At 38.0% G+C, this 19,823-nt stretch overlaps 1 protein-coding gene across 5 annotated transcripts in view; it reads left to right on the top strand.

Moving 5' to 3' along the window:
* Positions 1–19,823, top strand: part of LOC120422610 (uncharacterized) — a 280,146-nt gene that overhangs the window by 236,688 nt on the left and 23,635 nt on the right. For 4 of the 5 annotated variants that reach the window (XM_039586100.2, XM_039586101.2, XM_039586105.2 and 1 more), the window contains one exon: positions 10,496–11,088. In XM_039586100.2, coding sequence (XP_039442034.1) covers positions 10,496–11,088 — 593 coding nt within the window. Of the gene's footprint in view, positions 1–3,515; positions 5,479–10,495; positions 11,089–19,823 lie in introns of those variants that run through there. The other variant, XM_039586104.2, reaches the window with a different exon arrangement.

The raw sequence follows: 19,823 nt of genomic DNA, 5'->3' as shown, positions 1-19,823 counted from the left end.
CCAGCCCGTTGCGTAACTGGTTATAATTGCTGCTGATATGCCTTTTTTTCCTGTAATTTTGACGATTTTATCGATTGAAATTTCTTGACGACATTTCGCTAACATCTGGGATAAACCCAGTTCAAAGGTAGCGAACAAGAACCAGTTCGGCCGTAGTGTCATGACGTACAGCTGCGCTGCAAGTTACACTCTATTAGTGTAGTTGTTATTTGTGCCGAGGCAGGACTCTGCAGAGGGGGGACAAAATTGGGACAGCACGTCCAAAACGGGAAGAGGTTCCGGGGTCCTCTTTACGTAACGATGCACCAAATTACAAACCATCCATGAATGGTTTTATTTTTGGCCTGCGAAGCAGCAGCGTTACACTGCCTCCGAATGTATAGAATTTGTAGAGAGGGTTGTTCTCTTATAATAGAGCAGCAACTTGAAAAAATGGCGACAATCTTGTAATTGGGTCACTTTGTCGAAAAGATTGTTCGGTTACCTTTGGAATTTTGGAGGAAAGAGCGATTCGGTGAAATGGGTTTTCGACGAAACGGTCCAACACCTCCTGTGTGAGTTGCAGTTGGGCCAGGTCAGGAATCGGCGACACAGTCGGTAAAGACGCGGCCGTTGAAGGAAAGCCTCGTAACGAGGTCAGGTAAACATTGCCGCAGGTCAATTTGCGAAGGGGGCTCTAGGGAAGAGTCTTATTATGGAGGGAGGGAGAAACCGGGGATCTTATCGGAAAGACTGAGTCGAGGTAGGATGAGATGATGCTTGCAATGCAAAAGTGTAATGTATTGAAGGGGATTTTTTTGGAGTTGGATAAGAGATTATTCAGGTTCATGTCCGTTTCAAACCGTGGGTTTCAAATGTCAATTACAACAAAATACATAAACCAAAATTAGAGCACACAATGTACCGAAGTTTGGTTGTTTAGTTGATTTAGGTTGCCAGATTCCCGAGTACGAATTAAAAATGTTTTCAGTAGTGGGGCATGTACATGTGTCAAACGCGTTCTGACTAAAATCCCTTTGACTAGTTGTCGCACTTACATCCCTTTGCAGGGTGTGTCAAGGTGGCACGATTAGATCGAAACTTCTTTTATATGAAGGGTGACAACAATGCACGAAGTTCCGGGTTTTGTTGAATTTTAGAGATCTGTGAAGGTCAAACTGTGAGACATTGAGAGCTGCACAAAATGGCGTTCTTCACTTAATTTGGGCTGAAATTGACATGTGACAAGATAGCATGAACGCGACACGATTTTACAAATGCAGCATATCAACATTAAAACTAATTAATGCAGTTTGTACTAACCTCAAATCATATCCGACTGATATGGCGTCAACAACGTCATTACCAGTGGGCAATATTGCAGTATCAAACCAGCGCGACTGTAGTTGTGAAATCCTGCACGTGATGCAATAATCAAAACAAATAACGGAAGATGCTGATACCGGGGAAGAGGAACAGAAGAAGACTTGTCAATGCGTGTGGGTGTGATTTAATTAAACGATATGTGGAAACTTGGTTTGAACTGTGACGTTGTTTACTATTTTTCTTATCATGTAATGGCTGGACGTTATATTGACAACAGATGTTAGACAATAAGTCGAAAAACTTCAGATCGAAAGGACAAATGGTCGTAAGAAACAAAGGCCGAAAGACCAAACGTCGAAATATCAAAAGTTTGAGTTTTTGATATGTTTTAGAGGACATCAAATGCCAACTTTTTAGAAAATTTTGTGCAAAAAATCTTTGCCCGAGTTATGTTTTTTAACTAATACTGATTTAAAAAAATCGAAATATTGGTCGAAAAAATTCTTTAATTTTATTTTTCGATGTAAAATCAAATTTGCAATCAAAAATAACTTTAGTGCATCGTTTTCAAGTTAAATTCTTTTTTAAGTGACTTTTTAAAAATATTCGCAATTTTTCATTTTTTTTAAATTAGTGCACATGTTTGCCTACATTTGAATTTTTTTTGAAAAGTTGCAAAAATTCTCTATATTTTGCTTTTTTGAACTTTGTTGATACGACCCTCAGTTGCTGAGATATTGCCATGCAAAGGTTTAAAAACATGAAAATTGATGTTTTCCAAGTCGCACCTGAACAACCCACCATTTTCTATCGTGGATATCTCAGCAACTAATGGTTCGATTTACAATGTCAAAAATACGAAATACTTTCAATTTTTTAAACCTAGACTAACATTTTAAAAGAGCGTAATATTGAATTTTTAGCCCTTTTAAAATGTTAGTCTTGATTTAAAAAATGAAAGTATATCAAAAAGCAAAATATAGAGAATTTTCTCACCTTTTCAAAAAAAAATTTATAGTGGGCAAACATGTGCACCAATTTTAAAAAATTAAAAACTGCGACTATTTTCAAAAAAGTCACCTAAAAATGGATTTAACTTGAAAACGATGCACTTTATCATCGAAAAATGAAGTTGAAAATAATTTGTGACCAATATTTCCATTTTTTAAAATCAGTATGGATTTAAAAAATCATAACTCGGTCTAGGATTTTTTGCACAATCTGGAAATTTCCGAAAATTTGGCATTTGACGTCCTCTAAAACATATAAAAAAAATGCTACAACAGCTTCTAAGAAATGAAATAGGTTTAATTTCCAAAATTTTCGACAGATTTTTTCCATAGTGAGAAACTCGTTTTTAGCGTTTTTTGTGAGTTTTTTTTATAGAATTTTTTTTCTTTAAAAATAATTTATTTTTGTTTCAGTAATATTTTTGAACGTTTGTGTTTAATGGTGCTTAAAAGTGTTTAATGGGATAAAATGTGAATTTTAACAGTTTGAAAGAATTGAATATTCTTTCAAAATATGTAATTTAAATGTTGTTGTTTGAGTTATGTATATAAAACAGGATTGAAACAAATATTGTAATATTTTGTACGATAATTTTAGCTTCTTGAATAGTCAAAAATGGCTGAAACCAATAGCCGATTTTATTAGAGATTTCTCACACTTTATCAAAACCCCATCAATTGCCCAAAACAAAAAAAAAGCACCATCTCCACGAACAAAATTACATGATCACGAGGTCAAACCAAATTGTATCATATAAATCAACGGTGTATAAGTGATCTTCACCGTTTATCTAGCGCGCGCACATCGATCGCAACTTCGACACACTTTGACAGTGCTGCCAGCCGATCCATAACAATACCGCCAAACTCTTGTATCGGTATCGGCTGCATCTATCGACCTGATTACTTCGCACATACAAAAAAAAACTAGATCACACGCAGACTCCGATCTCGCAAGACCCATTACCACCACGATCGATCGATCGTCATCTGCTTTGCGCACGGTCATCCTCAACAACACACACTTAAAGTACAGCATTCGGGGCATTATCGTACGAAAAGACCAAACAAAAGACCCCTTTTCATCTGCCTGTCCGTGAGCGACCTTGATCGTTCCCGACGCTTCGTCGACCTTCGGGGGCTATTGTCTCTACCCGCGGCTCGGCCCACCGTCGACTGCCTGGCCTTTCCGGGACGCGTCCTGTCGCCAGTTCTACCGAAGCCTCGCATTGACTTAGACGTGCACGACTCCACGCTATAGTTATTAAATTTTCAAACCGTGATCAGTTCTGCGAAGAGTTTTCCCATTCGCGCGAAGTCGTTGGATCATCTCTCGCGAGTGAAAGTTTGTTGTTATTTTTTTTTCGTGGTTTTCGTTATCAATTTTCGCGTGGCGTGGCGTCTGTGTGTGCGTGAGCTAATAGCTTGTTACGTTTGAGCCGCAATTAAGCCACGGTTACGCGCGGTTCGTTGATCTTGAGGATCGCGTTGGGATCGCGGCGCGACGACCATGGAGGCCATTGGAGTTCAGAACGTGGTGGACTACGGTACGATCGGCAGAGAAGACGCGGACGGCGATCCTGGGTTCAGCTTTCGAGTCAACACTTCAGCGTTCAGTGCTGAGGATTTTTATTTGTTTGTCAACTCGCTCGAGCAGACCTACACGACGCAGCAACACAAGTCTCTTGTTGAGCAAGTAGACGATCGCGACGACGACCGGCGGAACAGTTTGGATAGTTTGTACGAGGCGCTCAACTTTGCTGACGGTGTCAGCGGGTACGAAGCGTCCGATTCTGCCGATAGTATCCAGTCGTCGTCCTCGTTGGAGTCCCTGGTACAGCCGGACGTGCCGTACAATTCCATGGTCATAGCTGCGGAGCAGCCTGTCGTAAATCTACGACCCTCGCTGGGTGACCTGTTCAAGTACTTTGAGAAAGACGTCACGATCGATTCCGAGGACGAGCTGGACGCAGAGCCGATCAACCTCCTGCCCTCACCTCCACCAACCCCCGCGAGAAAGCCAGCAATTAAACAACCTCCGTCAACGACCCCCAAACCCCCGGGACAGGTCGGCCGCCTCAACGTGAATCTGCTGCGAATTTTCGAAAGTGAAGCGCAACAACCCCCGAAAAACAATCGATCGGCGACGATGGCGTCGGAATCGCTGAGGAAGGCCCCAATTATCCGCAACCAAATTGACGACCATCAACCCGCGGAGGAGCCACAGCCGCAACCTCGTAAGAAAGTGGATAATGACTCCTTCGGCGGACAACGGACCCCACCGGACGCCAAGACCACCGCTGCGATGATCGCAACACCACCACCTTCTGCAGTAAAGATCGTGAACACCACTCGGAAGGTCGTCGGTAGCAGTAACCGCAGCAGTATCAGCAGCAGTTGTAGCAGCAACTACAACACCGTGAACCGTGACAAGTGTTACGTGCGTAGCATCAACGACCTGTTCCTGCAGTACCGGCTCGATCAGCAGCAGGTCGAGCAGGCGATCCAGCACATCGAGAAAAAGAAACCCGCAGACCCCGCTCCCGCCGTTCCCATGGAGATCATCAGCAGTGCCGTCCCCGTTGCCGACGACCCCGTCAAGACACGCAAGAAACCCGACGAAGAAACGGCCCAGCAGATCCACTTCCGGCTTCAGAACCAAACCTACCGCCTCGAGATGCGCTCCCTCATCGAAAGTCAGGCCTTCGTGCACATGACGGCCGCCCACCGCAACCAGCTCTTCCACCTGGACAAGATCTTCAACCGGTCCAACCTGAGCCTCATCCACATGGTACTGTCCCTAATTCGTGAGCACGTCCTCCTGATGGGTGATCGCGTCACAGTGGAACTCACCACCACCAACTACGATCGCTTTGTGGCGACCATGTCGGCCGGGTCGTACGGGATCGACTCGATGGCGACGCGGCCGGTGCGCGAGAACTGCGTCTCGGTTGAGGTTCTGGCCGTGGACTTGGAGGGGGGAGGGAAGGAGAAACCGACCGGTGCGGTGAAGATTGTGATTCTGTTTGTGATTGAAACGGTGACGGACGGGAGGGACGCGGCGGCGAAGAAGGGGAAGAAGACGATGGAGGGTGGTTGTGAGGAGGAGTTCCCGCGGCAGGACGGTGGGGACTATCAGATCACCGTGAGGATGCGGTTTGAGGTATGACAGTTTTGGGAACTGGTTCATTGTGAACAACTTGCAGCTTATTTGCATCACAAGTTTCGCCCTGTTGAAAATCTTGACAAAAAATATGAGCGGGATTTACCTAAAGGGACAGCTCTTCACTACTTCATTTGTTCGATTTTTCAATTATTATTCTAAAAACCAACATCATTTGTTATTATCATCCTAATGAAAATTAGGAGGCAATTCCGAAGGACTCTGTCAAATACTATAAGGAACTATTATTTGCTGATTACTATTTACTGTCCTTTCCAGTATCTTTTAATTATAAGAACATAAAAAAGTATTCTGTGAATTTTTGTTTGGCAAACAAATAAAACAAATATTTGGATTTTATGTTTTAATCTTCTTGAAAAATTAATAATACCCTTCAATAATGTGAACCTCTTTTTGTTTACTAAATTTCTGATTGGGGGTCCAATGTTCTTGACAAATTGTGTATAAATTTAGCTTGCTTTTTTACGAATTCATAGATCTTTTGCAAACATTTAACAGTATCAACATTTTAATCATGACTTAAACATTTTGCGATCCTTTTGGTTTACATTTATTTAACACAATACAACACAATTTTACTATTTTTTTAAGCTGTCTTTCGAAACGGTATTTATGAATTCATAATCCATAACCATAACATTGTTTTCAAACTTGCCTTTGTGACGAAATGGGAGAGTGTGATTTTGATTAACATTAACAAATTTAATTGAAATAAAAAAAAATCGTGCCGTGATTACATTCTCCATGACAAATAATTTTTCAAGAACAAGTCATACTTGTTTGAAATCTAGAACTAAATAGCAAAGCTTTTTTATTTTTTCCTTGAATATCTAACTTTTTGCGATTCTTACTTCAAAAATCTCAATGTTTCAAATATTTGAAGGAAGTTTTAAAAATATGATCATATTCTTTGTGCACCTTCAATTCAATATGAACTTATTGTTAGGACTGAATTTAATCATATAAGTTTTTTTTTCACTTTTTGATTGCAAAAATTTTACACAACAAATCTTTGAACAGAATGTCTTGAGAAAATGGACGCAATAGTCAGAACTTTTGTTTTGAATAACCGGTTTCCTAATTTTTACTGTTTTAAAATATCCTAATAAACAAAAAAAGGCGTTAATACAAAAAAATGTTTGAAAAATATCGTACAGCTCATAGAGCCAAAGAAGTATATTCAAACCATTGCAAATACTTTTCAAAGTTTATGAAAAAGTAAAATTTGAATAACTCGCGATGGTTTAAACATTTCAATGAAAAAAGTGTTGATAAATGCACTATTCATCAGTACAATTGTTTTATAATCTTAACTTTTCATAAAAAAAAACTTTTTGCGGAACTGTACAACAAAATTTCATAAAAAATAGAAATTGCATTTTAAATTATTTTCAGTATATTATACATAGTTCATTTGCTCCTTGATTTTTCGAGCCAATTTGAACGAAAAATACTTTACAAAATTTTTTGAAACGGCCCTAGTTTTAATTGGTAAAAAAAAACAATTTTCACATTATTTTTTTCATTTCTTTGACGTTTCACATTATTTTTTTCATTTTTTTGAACTAACCCTGTTTTTTATTTGTTTTCAAATATGCCGCTCATAAGATTTTTATTGCTACTACATGTTAAAATTGATTTCGCAAGCATGCAAATTTATTTCTTTAGACATAAGTTTTGTAATCCTTTGTCATTTCAGTTATGTCTTTGACATAACTTCTTTGACTTTTTTTTATTCAGTGTTCAACATTTTATGATTATTTGACAAACAATGTCTTTTCAATGGTGCTAAAGAAAGCCTATAATACAAATACCTTAAGAGCGAGTTTTTCACCGATGTGAAACAGGTCGTATCGAGGTGCTCCGATTTGGATGAAACTTTCAGGGTTTGTTTGTCTATACATGAGATGAACTCATGCCAAATATGAGCCCTCTACGACAAAGGGAAGTGGGGTAAAACGGGCATTGAAGTTTGAGGTCCAAAAAACATGAAAAATCTTAAAATTGCTCGCATTTCCGTAAAACTTCATCAATTCCAACTCTCTTAGATGCATTCGAATGGTCTTTTGAAGCCCTTCAAAATGTGCTATAGACATCCAGGATTGGTTTGACTTTTTCTCATAGCTTTTGCAAATTACTGTTAAAAATGGATTTTTTTAAAACCTTAATAACTTTTCCCAACAGCCTCCAACACCCATACTCCCATAGGTCAAAAGTTAGGGAATTTCATGGACTATAAGCCTACGGTATTAACTTTTTGGCCAATCGCAGTTTTTCTCATAGTTTGACGATTTTTCTAGAACAAACATTTTACAACGTTAGTTTTTGCCCTGTAGGCCGCCATAGCGGCATTTTTTGGTCTCAGTTTTGTCATATTCGGAATCCTCGGACAATTTCACGTAAGTTAGAAGTATTGGAGTTGTAAATTTGATTGGAAAAATTGCCGTTTAGAATGAATTAAAATATTTTTTAACAATTTGTTGGATTGGGGGTAAAACAGGTTTTCGCCTACTTGATACAGCATTTGACGTATTGGTCATATGGTTAATAAGATCTTTTTCTTTTTTCAAATATGTTTTATTTAATTATTTTTTAAAGAAATATTACAACTCCAATACTTCTAACTTACGTGAAATTGTCCGAGGATTCTGAATATGTCAAAACTGAGACCAAAAAATGCCGCTATGGCGGCCTACAGGGCAAAAACTAACGTTGTAAAATGTTTGTTCTAGAAAAATCGTCAAACTATGAGAAAAACTGCGATTGGCCAAAAAGTTAGTACCGTAGGCTTATAGTCCATGAAATTCCCTAACTTTTGACCTATGGGAGTATGGGTGTTGGAGGCTGTTGGGAAAAGTTATTAAGGTTTTAAAAAAATCCATTTTTAACAGTAATTTGCAAAAGCTATGAGAAAAAGTCAAACCAATCCTGGATGTCTATAGCACATTTTGAAGGGCTTCAAAAGACCATTCGAATGCATCTAAGAGAGTTGGAATTGATAAAGTTTTACGGAAATGCGAGCAATTTTAAGATTTTTCATGTTTTTTGGACCTCAAACTTCAATGCCCGTTTTACCCCACTTCCCTTTGTCGTAGAGGGCTCATATTTGGCATGAGTTCATCTCATGTATAGACAAACAAACCCTGAAAGTTTCATCCAAATCGGAGCACCTCGATACGACCTCTAGAACAAACCGAGCAGAATCTACAAATACTGCCTCTTAAATGCAAATGCAAGGCAATCTGAACCTTCATACAGCAAAAAAAAAAACTTTCAAACTTTACAATACTAAACAATAAATTGATTTCAAAAAAGTATTCTTAGGGAAACTCAATATTGACATATCAGAATTTTGTCCTTCTAAAAATGCATCTAAACATTTCAACACCCAAGCCTCTAAAAAAGTTAGAACAGTAACTTTAAATCAATGGATCTCGGCCATATTTAAACCAATCGCGTTGATTCTTTCTTCCAGAAAACTGGAAGGATGTTTAGATGATTAGAATTTTGTAGAATTTTATTTGAATAAAAAATCGCTCGAATTCCGCGAAGTTACATAATTGCTACAAAACAGTTGGAACGGTGATTTCGTTTGCAAAAATTATACCAAGTTCAGCAAAATTCTAAAATTATCTAGAGATCCATACAAATCTCTTAAAAAAGAATTGTTTCGATTTGTTGAGTTATGACCAAAACCCAGCGAGTTCGATTTAGCGTTTCGATTTTTTTTTTAGGATTGGGCGTCCATGTAAGTTTGACATGCGTTGTGTTCCAATGTTAAAAAGCAAGCAAGCTCCAACCAAAAGTTTAGCAAAATTGGTTTAAATATTGAAAATCTGCGAATTGCATAGAATTAGGACCGAAACCTTAACCTGTTAAACTTAGAGAAGAATTATTCTTTCTTATTCTCAGTTACAGATACACGAAATTCACGTATTTCTTTCAATGATAGAAGGGATAAACAAATTTCAAATAATTGCCTCAATAACTGTATCGATAACACAGTTCAACAAAAAATCAAATGTTTCTTGTCTCTGAGACGAAAATATGTGTTCCTAGTAGAATTTTGCCTGCTGAATCCGAATCCGGGTCCAGAATTGCTCCAAATGGTCCCAATTTTGAGATACACCCGTTTGAAATGTTAGTTTAGGCCAAAATTAGCTACTTTGTCGACTATTTTACAAAAGAACTATTGAATAAACAACTAAACCAATACATGTATCTTAAAGTTCACGTTTTCCCCTTTCTGAAACACCCCTGGTTTTTAAAATTTGATTGTTTCTACGCATATTTATAGCCATTTTAAAATTAGAATTTGACTTGCATGCAAGTTGGAAAAACTTGAATGAGTACCAACTGAAAATATAATTTTAAAATGGCTATAAATATGCGTAGAAACAATCAAATTTTAAAAACCAGGGGTGTTTCAGAAAGGGGAAAACGTGAACTTTAAGATACATGTATTGGTTTAGTTGTTTATTCAATAGTTCTTTTGTAAAATAGTCGACAAAGTAGCTAATTTTGGCCTAAACTAACATTTCAAACGGGTGTATCTCAAAATTGGGACCATTTGGAGCAATTCTGGACCCGGATTCGGATTCAGCAGGCAAAATTCTACTAGGAACACATATACTCGTCTCAGAGACAAAATCTTGTTGGACTGTGTAATTTTTGCTCCAAATAATACAAACATGATCAAGCTGTGTTGTTGTTCACACCCAGTAATTCTCCACCATCTATAATCGATCACCACCGATGTGTGAGGCTCGCATAACTCAGCAGTGCTCTAGTTTACGGTTCGTTTGCACCACGTGCCTCGGCCCGAACACCAAGAAGGCGCGATTACCGCGCCTCATCCACTTAATGCTCTCGCTAACTAGCCACACTTTTATCCGATCGAGTCCACCAATTTGGCCAAATTAACCGCGACTGATGCGATTTTGTGTGTACGACCATTGTGTAACGTGTTTTCTTGCTTGTTTTCCCTTCCTTGCAGCCCCCGGAGAACGAACTCCAAAAGTCGCACGAAACCGGCACCAACCTGAGCGAACACCAGCTGCGCGTCCAGGCGTCCCTGCAGCGGCTCAACATCCCCGACTGGTACAAGCAGTACTCGACGGGCAAGGATGGCGGCCACCCGAACAACCCCAACGCCCCACAAGCCCCGCCGGGAACCTGCGCCGGCACCGGAATCCTGCGCAAACGCAACTCGGACGTCGGCCGGTGGACCGGCCTCAGCTCGAAGACGACCTCGCTCAGCTCGCTGGGTTCGCACCGGTCCGACCGGAGCCCCGTCATGCTGAGTCCGTCCGCGCACAGCCACACCGGCGGCCAGACCGGCTTCTCCCGGTGGTCCACGTCCCATCTCAACTCGAACCAGACGTCGCCGAGCGTTTCGACGCGCGGTTCGTTCACCCGCGGCGGACTCAACGCCAGCGTCATCAGCGGCTACTCGACGGCGTCGACGACGGTCGGGGCGACGGCCGCGGCCGGTGGCGCCCCCGGCACCATCCGGAACTCGTTCCGGCAGCCGTACCTCGGGTGGCGAAGTCAGGAGAAGCTGTCGCAGCCGCGGACGCCCGCCGAGAGGTGAGAGAGGAAGGGTGGGGAGTTAATTTGGGGCGATGGGTTCTCGCTGAGCGAGGTGAAAGTGAGGAATTGTTGTTTGCATAATGGATGCTCTGTAATTGTATGGTCCAAGTGCTACGCAGAAAAAATGGATGGGTATTTTGGGCGCACTTGCAATCAAACGGAAGTCGAGAGATGGAAATTTTCTCTCAGGTCGTCGTTGCACAATGAACCCATTTGATTGGTAATGATGGGCTTTTCTTTTCTTTCACTGTATGATGCCCATGGTAGCACCAGTAAAGCTTCGAAACTTTAAGATCTAAACTATCTTCTTACCCAATTGTTCCCAATACAAGATCAATACAAGCTGAATAGAATTTGAACTTGTTCGACTTATTTTACGGAATTCTAAATGGAGCACAAGTGCTCCTTTGCACTTTGCAGTAGGAGACTAACAAAGCTTGGATAAACCAAAACTACCGGAACTACAATATAATTTTCAGATATTATTGAATAAGCCTATATTTCACACAAGAGTTTTTATGAAAGATGTAAAACTAGTTCGAGTGTTCCTGAATAAAGTTTCAACAATTATAAGTTTTTTTTTTAAACTCAGGAGCATTTGTACAATCCTGCATCTCTAATTCAAAATTGATAAAAATGCATAAAGAACATTTATGCGAACATTGGCAGTATTGATCCTATCAAAACAAGCAAGAATCCGCAATCGATAAAAAAATTTAAACGGCAATGTCTCTAATACTACAAGCTTCAGAAATTAGATCAAAGACTTTTAGAAATTATTAAACTCGCAGCTTAAAGATTTAATATCTCACGGGCAAACCCTAGGCAAAGTTTATAAACCTAGGTAACGCTGAGGAATGCGATGGTCCACGTTAAGTCCCAATTAATTTATAAAAATATACAATGTCTCAGAAATTTAACAGGTGAACTTAAACTGGCCAATCTTATTCCAAAGTGGTTCTCGTAATAAGTTTCTTAAAAAAATAGTTTGCTAAAAAATGGCAGTTGTTTTATGGGTAATTCTCTACCAACTCGGGAAAAGTTGCCCCGACCCCTCTTCGATTTGCGCGAAACTTTGTCCTAAGGGTCAACTTTTGTCCCTGATCACGAATCCGAGGTCCGTTTTTTATATCTCGTGACGGAGGGGCGGTACGACCCCTTCCATTTTTGAACATGCGAAAAAAGTGGTGTTTTTCAATAATTTGCAGCCTGAAACGGTGATGAGATAGAAATTTGGTGTCAAAGGGACTTATATGTAAAATTAGACGATTTGAATTGATTATAGACATAAGGAGTTTGCTTATAAACATCACGAGTTATCGCGATTTTACGAAAAAAAGTTTTGAAAAAGTTACTTTTTGCGTTTCTCTTAGTTTCGTCGTCCGTGTCTGTCGCGGGAGACCATGAACGGCCATGATCGATGACGACCAACTTTTTCAAAACTTTTTTTCGTAAAATCGCGATAACTCGTGATGTTTATAAGCAAACCCCTTATGTCTATATATCAAATTTTTTGTAATTGTCTGCTCTACAACTTTGTAGAACATTGTTATACTCTAAAAAATTACCCTGCAAAGTTAGAAAAAACACGAGATTTTAAAATGAAAATTTTTGTTCTAAATGAAAAAATGACCCTTCTGGGTCAATGTAGATTCGAAAAGTACATTAAATTTCCCATAAAATGTCATGTTCCAAAAAAATTTACAGTCGAAAAACGGAACATGGGAGAATTTTTTAAACTTTTTTAGTGTTTTTTTCGATGAAAAATACGTTTTTTCGGAATTCTGAGTACGCCATCAAATCGGGCGTCTAATTTTACATAAAAGTCCCTTTGACACCAAATTTCTATCTCATCACCGTTTCAGGCTGCAAATTATTGAAAAACACCACTTTTTCGCATGTTCAAAAATGGAAGGGGTCGTACCGCCCCTCCGTCACGAGATATAAAAAACGGACCTCGGATTCGTGATCAGGGACAAAAGTTACCCCTTAGGACAAAGTTTCACGCAAATCGAAGCGGGGTCGGGGCAACTTTTCCCGATTTCGTGTGAGTTGGTAGAGAATTACCCCTATATCAAATATTTTTAGAAAGGTTCTGAAATAACCTTTTTTTCTGGATTAAAATTTTAAAAGATCTATCTTACCTATTTAAAATTACAAGCAGTTTAAAAAATGGTCTGAATTTACATAACCTCAATCTACTTTGTAATCACTTATGAATGAGAGGAAGGCATAACCAGCTAAAGGTGGATAACGTTTTGCCTTTCTTACTAAAGAAAGGTATAGTGTTTGCTTTTGGCTCCGACGCCAAATCAAGCTTCGTTCCCAAATCATTTCTCGAGAAATATTCATTCGAAAAATCTGCAAAAAATCATGGACGATCGATTTTCAACGCCCGATCGATTGACAGTGACAGAATTCGTCTGCCTCCAATATCCGAATTTTGGCGCTTAATTTACTGTAGAGCACGCGTGACGTCCGTGTGTGGTAAAAAAGTGCTCAATTTTGTGGTAGGGGGTTTCTCAGAGCCCACATTATGGATTTAAGCTCTCTTGGGCGCATTTGAAAGGGGATGTGCTGAACCTGAACCAGTTCCATACCAAATTTGAATTTATCCATTTTTTATGGGGACTCGGAGTTGGTTTTCACCAAATCAGGCGGTTTTCAAAAGAAAATTCGGTCGAAAATTGAAGTATTAAAATCGTTTATTTGTCCAAAACATTGCATTTTTCCAGCCCTACATCCTCCCAAATTTTCATCCATGTCGGTAATGTGGTTTTTGATTTACAGCTTGTGGACTAATTCACTGTGAGGGGGAAAAACCCCTAAAAAAGGTAAAAGCCAATTTTCACCAAATGCCAAAACTATTCCTTTGGCATTTTATCTAATTTTTTTTCTCCACATCATAATCTAGACCATACTCGATGTTCTGAAACAAATTTGACCTCATTTGGATTTACCGTTCAGATTTTAGAAAATTTCCATTTTTGCCTTTCTTACTAAAGAAAGGTATAGTGTTTGCTTTTGGCTCCGACGCCAAATCAAGCTTCGTTCCCAAATCATTTCTCGAGAAATATTCATTCGAAAAATCTGCAAAAAATCATGGACGATCGATTTTCGACGCCCGATCGATTGACAGTGACAGAATTCGTCTGCCTCCAATATCCGAATTTTGGCGCTTAATTTACTGTAGAGCACGCGTGACGTCCGTGTGTGGTAAAAAAGTGTTCAATTTTGTGGTAGGGGGTTTCTCAGAGCCCACATTATGGATTTAAGCTCTCTTGGGCGCATTTGAAAGGGGATGTGCTGAACCTGAACCAGTTCCATACCAAATTTGAATTTATCCATTTTTTATGGGGACTCGGAGTGTGTTTTCACCAAATCAGGCGGTTTTCAAATGAAAATTCGGTCGAAAATTGAAGTATTAAAATCGTTTATTTGTCCAAAAAATTGCATTTTCCCAGCCCTACATCCTCCCAAATTTTCATCCATGTCGGTAATGTGGTTTTTGATTTACAGCTTGTGGACTAATTCACTGTGAGGGGGAAAAACCCCTAAAAAAGGTAAAAGCCAATTTTCACCAAATGCCAAAACTATTCCTTTGGCATTTTATCTAATTTTTTTTCTCCACATCATAATCTAGACCATACTCGATGTTCTGAAACAAATTTGACATCATTTGGATTTACCGTTCAGATTTTAGAAAATTTCCATTTTTGCCTTTCTTACTAAAGAAAGGTATAGGGGAAATTCTCGTATGTTTGGCAGGTTAAGCACTCGCTCCTAATTCCATCCAATTTGCTGATTTTCACTATTTAAACAACTAATTTTGCAAAACTTTTGATAGAAACTTGCTTGCTCGCTTCTCATTGAGCTATTTATCACTCGATTTCAGTTGAAAACGCTTTTCATTAGTTTTAATTGAATGTCAAAGTTCTGACCTGCCAACATTAGAGGCACGCTGGAATTAGATGCCGTTCCCCTAGTGTTTGCTTTTGGCTCCGACGCCAAATCAAGCTTCGTTCCCAAATCATTTCTCGAGAAATATTCATTCGAAAAATCTGCAAAAAATCATGGACGATCGATTTTCGTTGTCAAGTTGAGCTTCACATGCAGACGCGAGCAATGCTGGCGCGTGATGCTGGCGCGTATAGAGTTTTGATACTAGATTACCCCCTTTTAGTGCAAGTTGCTTTATCGACTGCTCGTTCATCACACATCGCCTATCATTATTTTCTATGCTAAGCTTCAGTTAACGCAAACTAGACGCAAGCAGCTATCTGTTCTGAAGCCTCATGCTCATTCTTTTGCCTTTCTATTTTGTTTTGCTCATTATCTGATCGAACTCTGAGCGAACGAATTTCTGGGAAGCGTTCAAGCTTCCCATGTGCCAGTGACAACGCACATCGCGGGTTTGGTTTTCTAGCTTCGGTACTAGCCTTTTTGTGTATTAGTATTTTTGTTCATCGTACCAGCGCACCAAGGTGGTTTATTCGGTACGTTTGCGTTTGTCGTAGTGAAGTCCCACCGAGCGCTTAGTCGTTGTATGCTTCCCAATCCCAAAAACGCCTAAATGCTTGCTTATTGAAAGCTCACAATTTTGCCTAACGCCCAAATGACAGTTTAGTGAATTACAGTAGGCGTTTCAAAGCTTTCAAGAACATTTATGCGGCTTTACCGTTACATCGTTGTTTACAACACGGCAAATTCTCGGGTGTTGAAACACTTTCTGCCAGTTATTTTGTAACCACTTTAACGCATTGGAGCAAGACGGAATTATTTTGTTTTCTCGTTAATTTTTAATATTTTGAAAAGTGCAAAAAAACACTCAGAGAATACGAACAATTTAGCGATATGCAGAAAACATTACGAACATCGCAAATTGTGAGCTAATTCTCTGTCTCAAAAACAATGTGTTCTGATTTAAAAAATCGAAAATGCTTGTGTGCGAGCACAGCTTACAACCGGCCATGGCAAATGGGGCAAAAACCAGCGCTTTTCAGTTATATGAAAAAATATGGTTGAGTTTCGAATTGTATTATGAATGGACCATTCTTTATATTGCTATTTCTTTGAAAAAAAAAAATCAAATGCCGTTAACTTCCTTTTGTAAGAAAGGCTCTATCTCACCCCAGGTGGGATTAAATCGGGTTTTTTTTTTAGAACCGTTGTTCGATTGCTCATTTAAGTGAGCTGGCTCTTTTGATCAGTTCGCTCATTTTCGCCCACCTCCATTTTATGTTTTGATGGAGTTTGGGTTTCCATTAATGATATAATAATTTTCTGGATAAATTAATACCAATAGTTCCAAAGATGTTTCAAATGCAATTTGAAATGGATTTAAAAAAATATTCGTTTGAATTTTTGTGAAATTACAGTACGATTTATTTTCAGAAAAAAATGTTTTTGTCAATATTTAGCGATGTATTTTGAAAATTAAAGATTTATGAACTGGGTTGGTGTGAAATGCATTTATAAACACTTTTTTTCATTCAATCATAAATTATGTTTTTTAAATATATTTTTCGCCCCTTCCTTTAAAAATTTTGTGTAATAGCCATATTAAAAAATGCAGACATTTTCACAAAAGTTTCATTTTAACACTGAAAGCAAAGTAATTGATACCGTGAGATGACTGTGAATATATTTTACAAAGTTTAAATTTTAGAAGGTTGTAACGTCATGATTCGACTTCCCGGACGCTTCGAAACCCGGACACCTCATCTTATTTTATCAATTATTTGGATATAAGTTCGCATTATGAATGTCAAAGCAGTGTTATTTGATGAATTGTAACATCAACTTTCATTTAAAGTTTGTTTGAACGCTGTAGTTAATGCCAAAACAATTAAATACAATAAAACTATAAGTTTACCAAAAATGCGAAAAATTTCACTTGAAATATTTCATAGACGTTCGAAGCACCGGGAAGGCAAAGCAGAAATTTATGGTTTCGATTTCCCTAAATTATAGCAATTTTTATAAACTATCGATTGTTTTGATTTTAACAGCTTATTTGAGACCTAAAGAATGCATTTCACTTACATTTCAGTCCAAATTTGTGCGATTCATAAGTAAAATCGAGTGTCTGGATTTCGAATCAGCTTTTATCAGTGTCCGAGATTCGAAGCACAATAAGCCATTTTAATTGTAAAATTCTGATGAACATATTTTGCATGCATTTTCTTGTAACTGACTGTTTATACTACATCTTTATGATATTTCTTTATTTCCAACTTATTAAATGATTTTTTACCAGCTTTAACAAAAATGATATGCTACTAAGTATCCGGATTTTGAATCATGACGTTAGTGGAGCCTTTTCAACACAGTGAAAAAGAAAGACATTTGCAGGATTTTTTTCTAGATTTTTGAAAACAATGCAAAAAATGTTTCTTGATCAATGACCATATTTCAATTTACCAAACTACAATATTTGAGTCCATTTCAGAGGTTTTGCAGCAAAGCATCTTTTCACCTATAAACAATTAGAGCAACCAACGTTTTGAAAACTTATGGTGGAATCGATTAAGAAAAAAATCATTTTGGTGTACAATTTCTTTATATTTTTTTTATTATTCTTTGAGAAAATTTTAAAATGAAAAGAAAATAGAAAAATGCGCATATTTGCAAAAAATACTTCAAAAATTAATAAAAAATTGTTGAATATACTTAAAAACATCTGTTATAAAGTAGTTAATGAATATTTCATCATAAGAAAACTCAATCTTAGTGTCACAAAACATGTTTAAAAAATTACATTTCATAACGGAGCGTTCTTTTATTACGCAACGCAAAATTTGTTATTTTTTACGGAAAAAAATATTGATGCAAAATGGCTATTTTAACATAGGAAATGCATTAGACAAAGTTTCATTCAAATAAAAAAAACACTTATAAATCTAGACAAAATGGCAAAATTTTAGAGAATTACTAATTATAGTCATTTGTTAACGAAAGCCTCACATCCCGAGCAGGGGTAAATAACACGGGAATACCAAATTTTGGTATTATTGGGCAAATAACAGATACCAAAATGTGCCCTTGGTTGCCCAGTAATAGATGGTAAAATACCATGAAATCATACCAAAGTCTTGTATGTGGAAGGGCAAAGCTATTTGCATAAGTAAAACCAAAATTTGGTATTTTCATACCATTTTTAGTGAAGCAGTTGCAGTTAGTGAAAAAACGGAAATGATCCATATGCAACAGCCAAGTCTACTCACCTGCTGATTCCATGTTGTTCTTAGTGATATTCTTCACTACATTGAATTCATTTGTCATTGATGAACAGCCTGTGCTTGAAGTTCTTGAAGATTCTGAAAAATAATAATTTCTACGTTTTTATACGCAGAAAAATGTTTTGTAGAATCAGCCTGTCCGAGGTTTGAATCAACAAAAATTTTGTTGAATATAATCAACGCCGATTTTGCGTTGAAACAAACCTTGATTTTCTCAATTCCACAAAAGTCTTTTGTTGTTTCGAAAAAGCTGCTTTGACGTTTAGCGTTGATTCAACAAAAAATATGATTTTCAAATCAACAAAACGTTTTGTTGATTCAAATATGCCTTAATTTTCTGCGTGTAAGAAAAAATCTTAGAAGGTATATCACAAAAATATGAAAATCAGCTTTAACATTTTTGGATTTCAAGTCAAATAAAAATTAATTATCTCGTCAAAATTTATAAAAAAATTCCGTAGTTTCAGAGGAATTTGATTAAAACTTTCAATACCAAAATAATAATCATTTCAATACCAAAATAATACCAAAATGTGGCACCCTGACTTTGAAAATTTTCCACAAATTTAAGTCATTTCTCTAGGGGGTATATCAAAAATGTTTAAAATCAAGTTTGAAATTTCCGGTTTTCAATGAAGGCATTTGCTTTCAGACATCATTTTAGCGCAAAAATAATTATTTTGTCAAAATTGGTCAACATTTCCCATAGTTTCAGAGGAATTTGATAAAACACTGTAATACCAAAAGAATACCAAAATGTGGTGTTCGACCATTTACAAATTCTGCAATTTTGCAATATCAAAACAATACCTTAAATTGGTATGATACCACATTTTGCTCTTGCATAGTCCTTAAGACAAATTTTAAAGGGTCCAGGAATACCAAAATTTGGTATTGATACCAGAGAAAGGTATTATTACGCATTTCCCTTGTTATTTACCCATGCTCGGGCAGCAGTGGGTCTCGTGGCGCAGGGGTAGCGGCTTCGGCTGCCGATCCCGATGATGCTATGAGACGCGGGTTCGATTCCCGCCTTATCCACTGAGCTTCTATCGGATGGTGAAGTAAAACGTCGGTCCCGGTTTCTCCTGTCTCGTCAGAGGCGCTGGAGCAGAAATCCCACGTTAGAGGAAGGCCATGCCCCGGGGGGCGTAGTGCCAATAGTTTCGTTTTTCGGGCAGTTAACCCTCTACAACCCAACTCCGCCTTTAGACGGGCTTCGATCTATAAATTCGTCAAATTTATTTTTCAACCAAAGTTTGCTCTTTGAAAAGCATTGCAAAAAATAAGTTTTAAAAAATTTGGAAATTATAAAGTTGGAAGCTTACTAACAATTTCCATATATTATGTGAAAATAAGTATGCAGTAATTTTTGTAGAGTACAAAACTGTGCCTTTACAATTTAAATACACTCAAACCCCGATGGTTTGACACCAACTGTTGTCAAACGAACGGGGTCACGTTTTAGTTTGACACACCTTTTACACGGAG

Source organism: Culex pipiens, chromosome 2 (genome assembly GCF_016801865.2).
Source record: "Culex pipiens pallens isolate TS chromosome 2, TS_CPP_V2, whole genome shotgun sequence".
Classification (NCBI taxonomy): Eukaryota; Metazoa; Arthropoda; class Insecta; order Diptera; family Culicidae; genus Culex; species Culex pipiens.
Note: the sequence above shows the minus strand (reverse complement) of the source record. Positions and strands in the feature narration are given on the sequence as shown.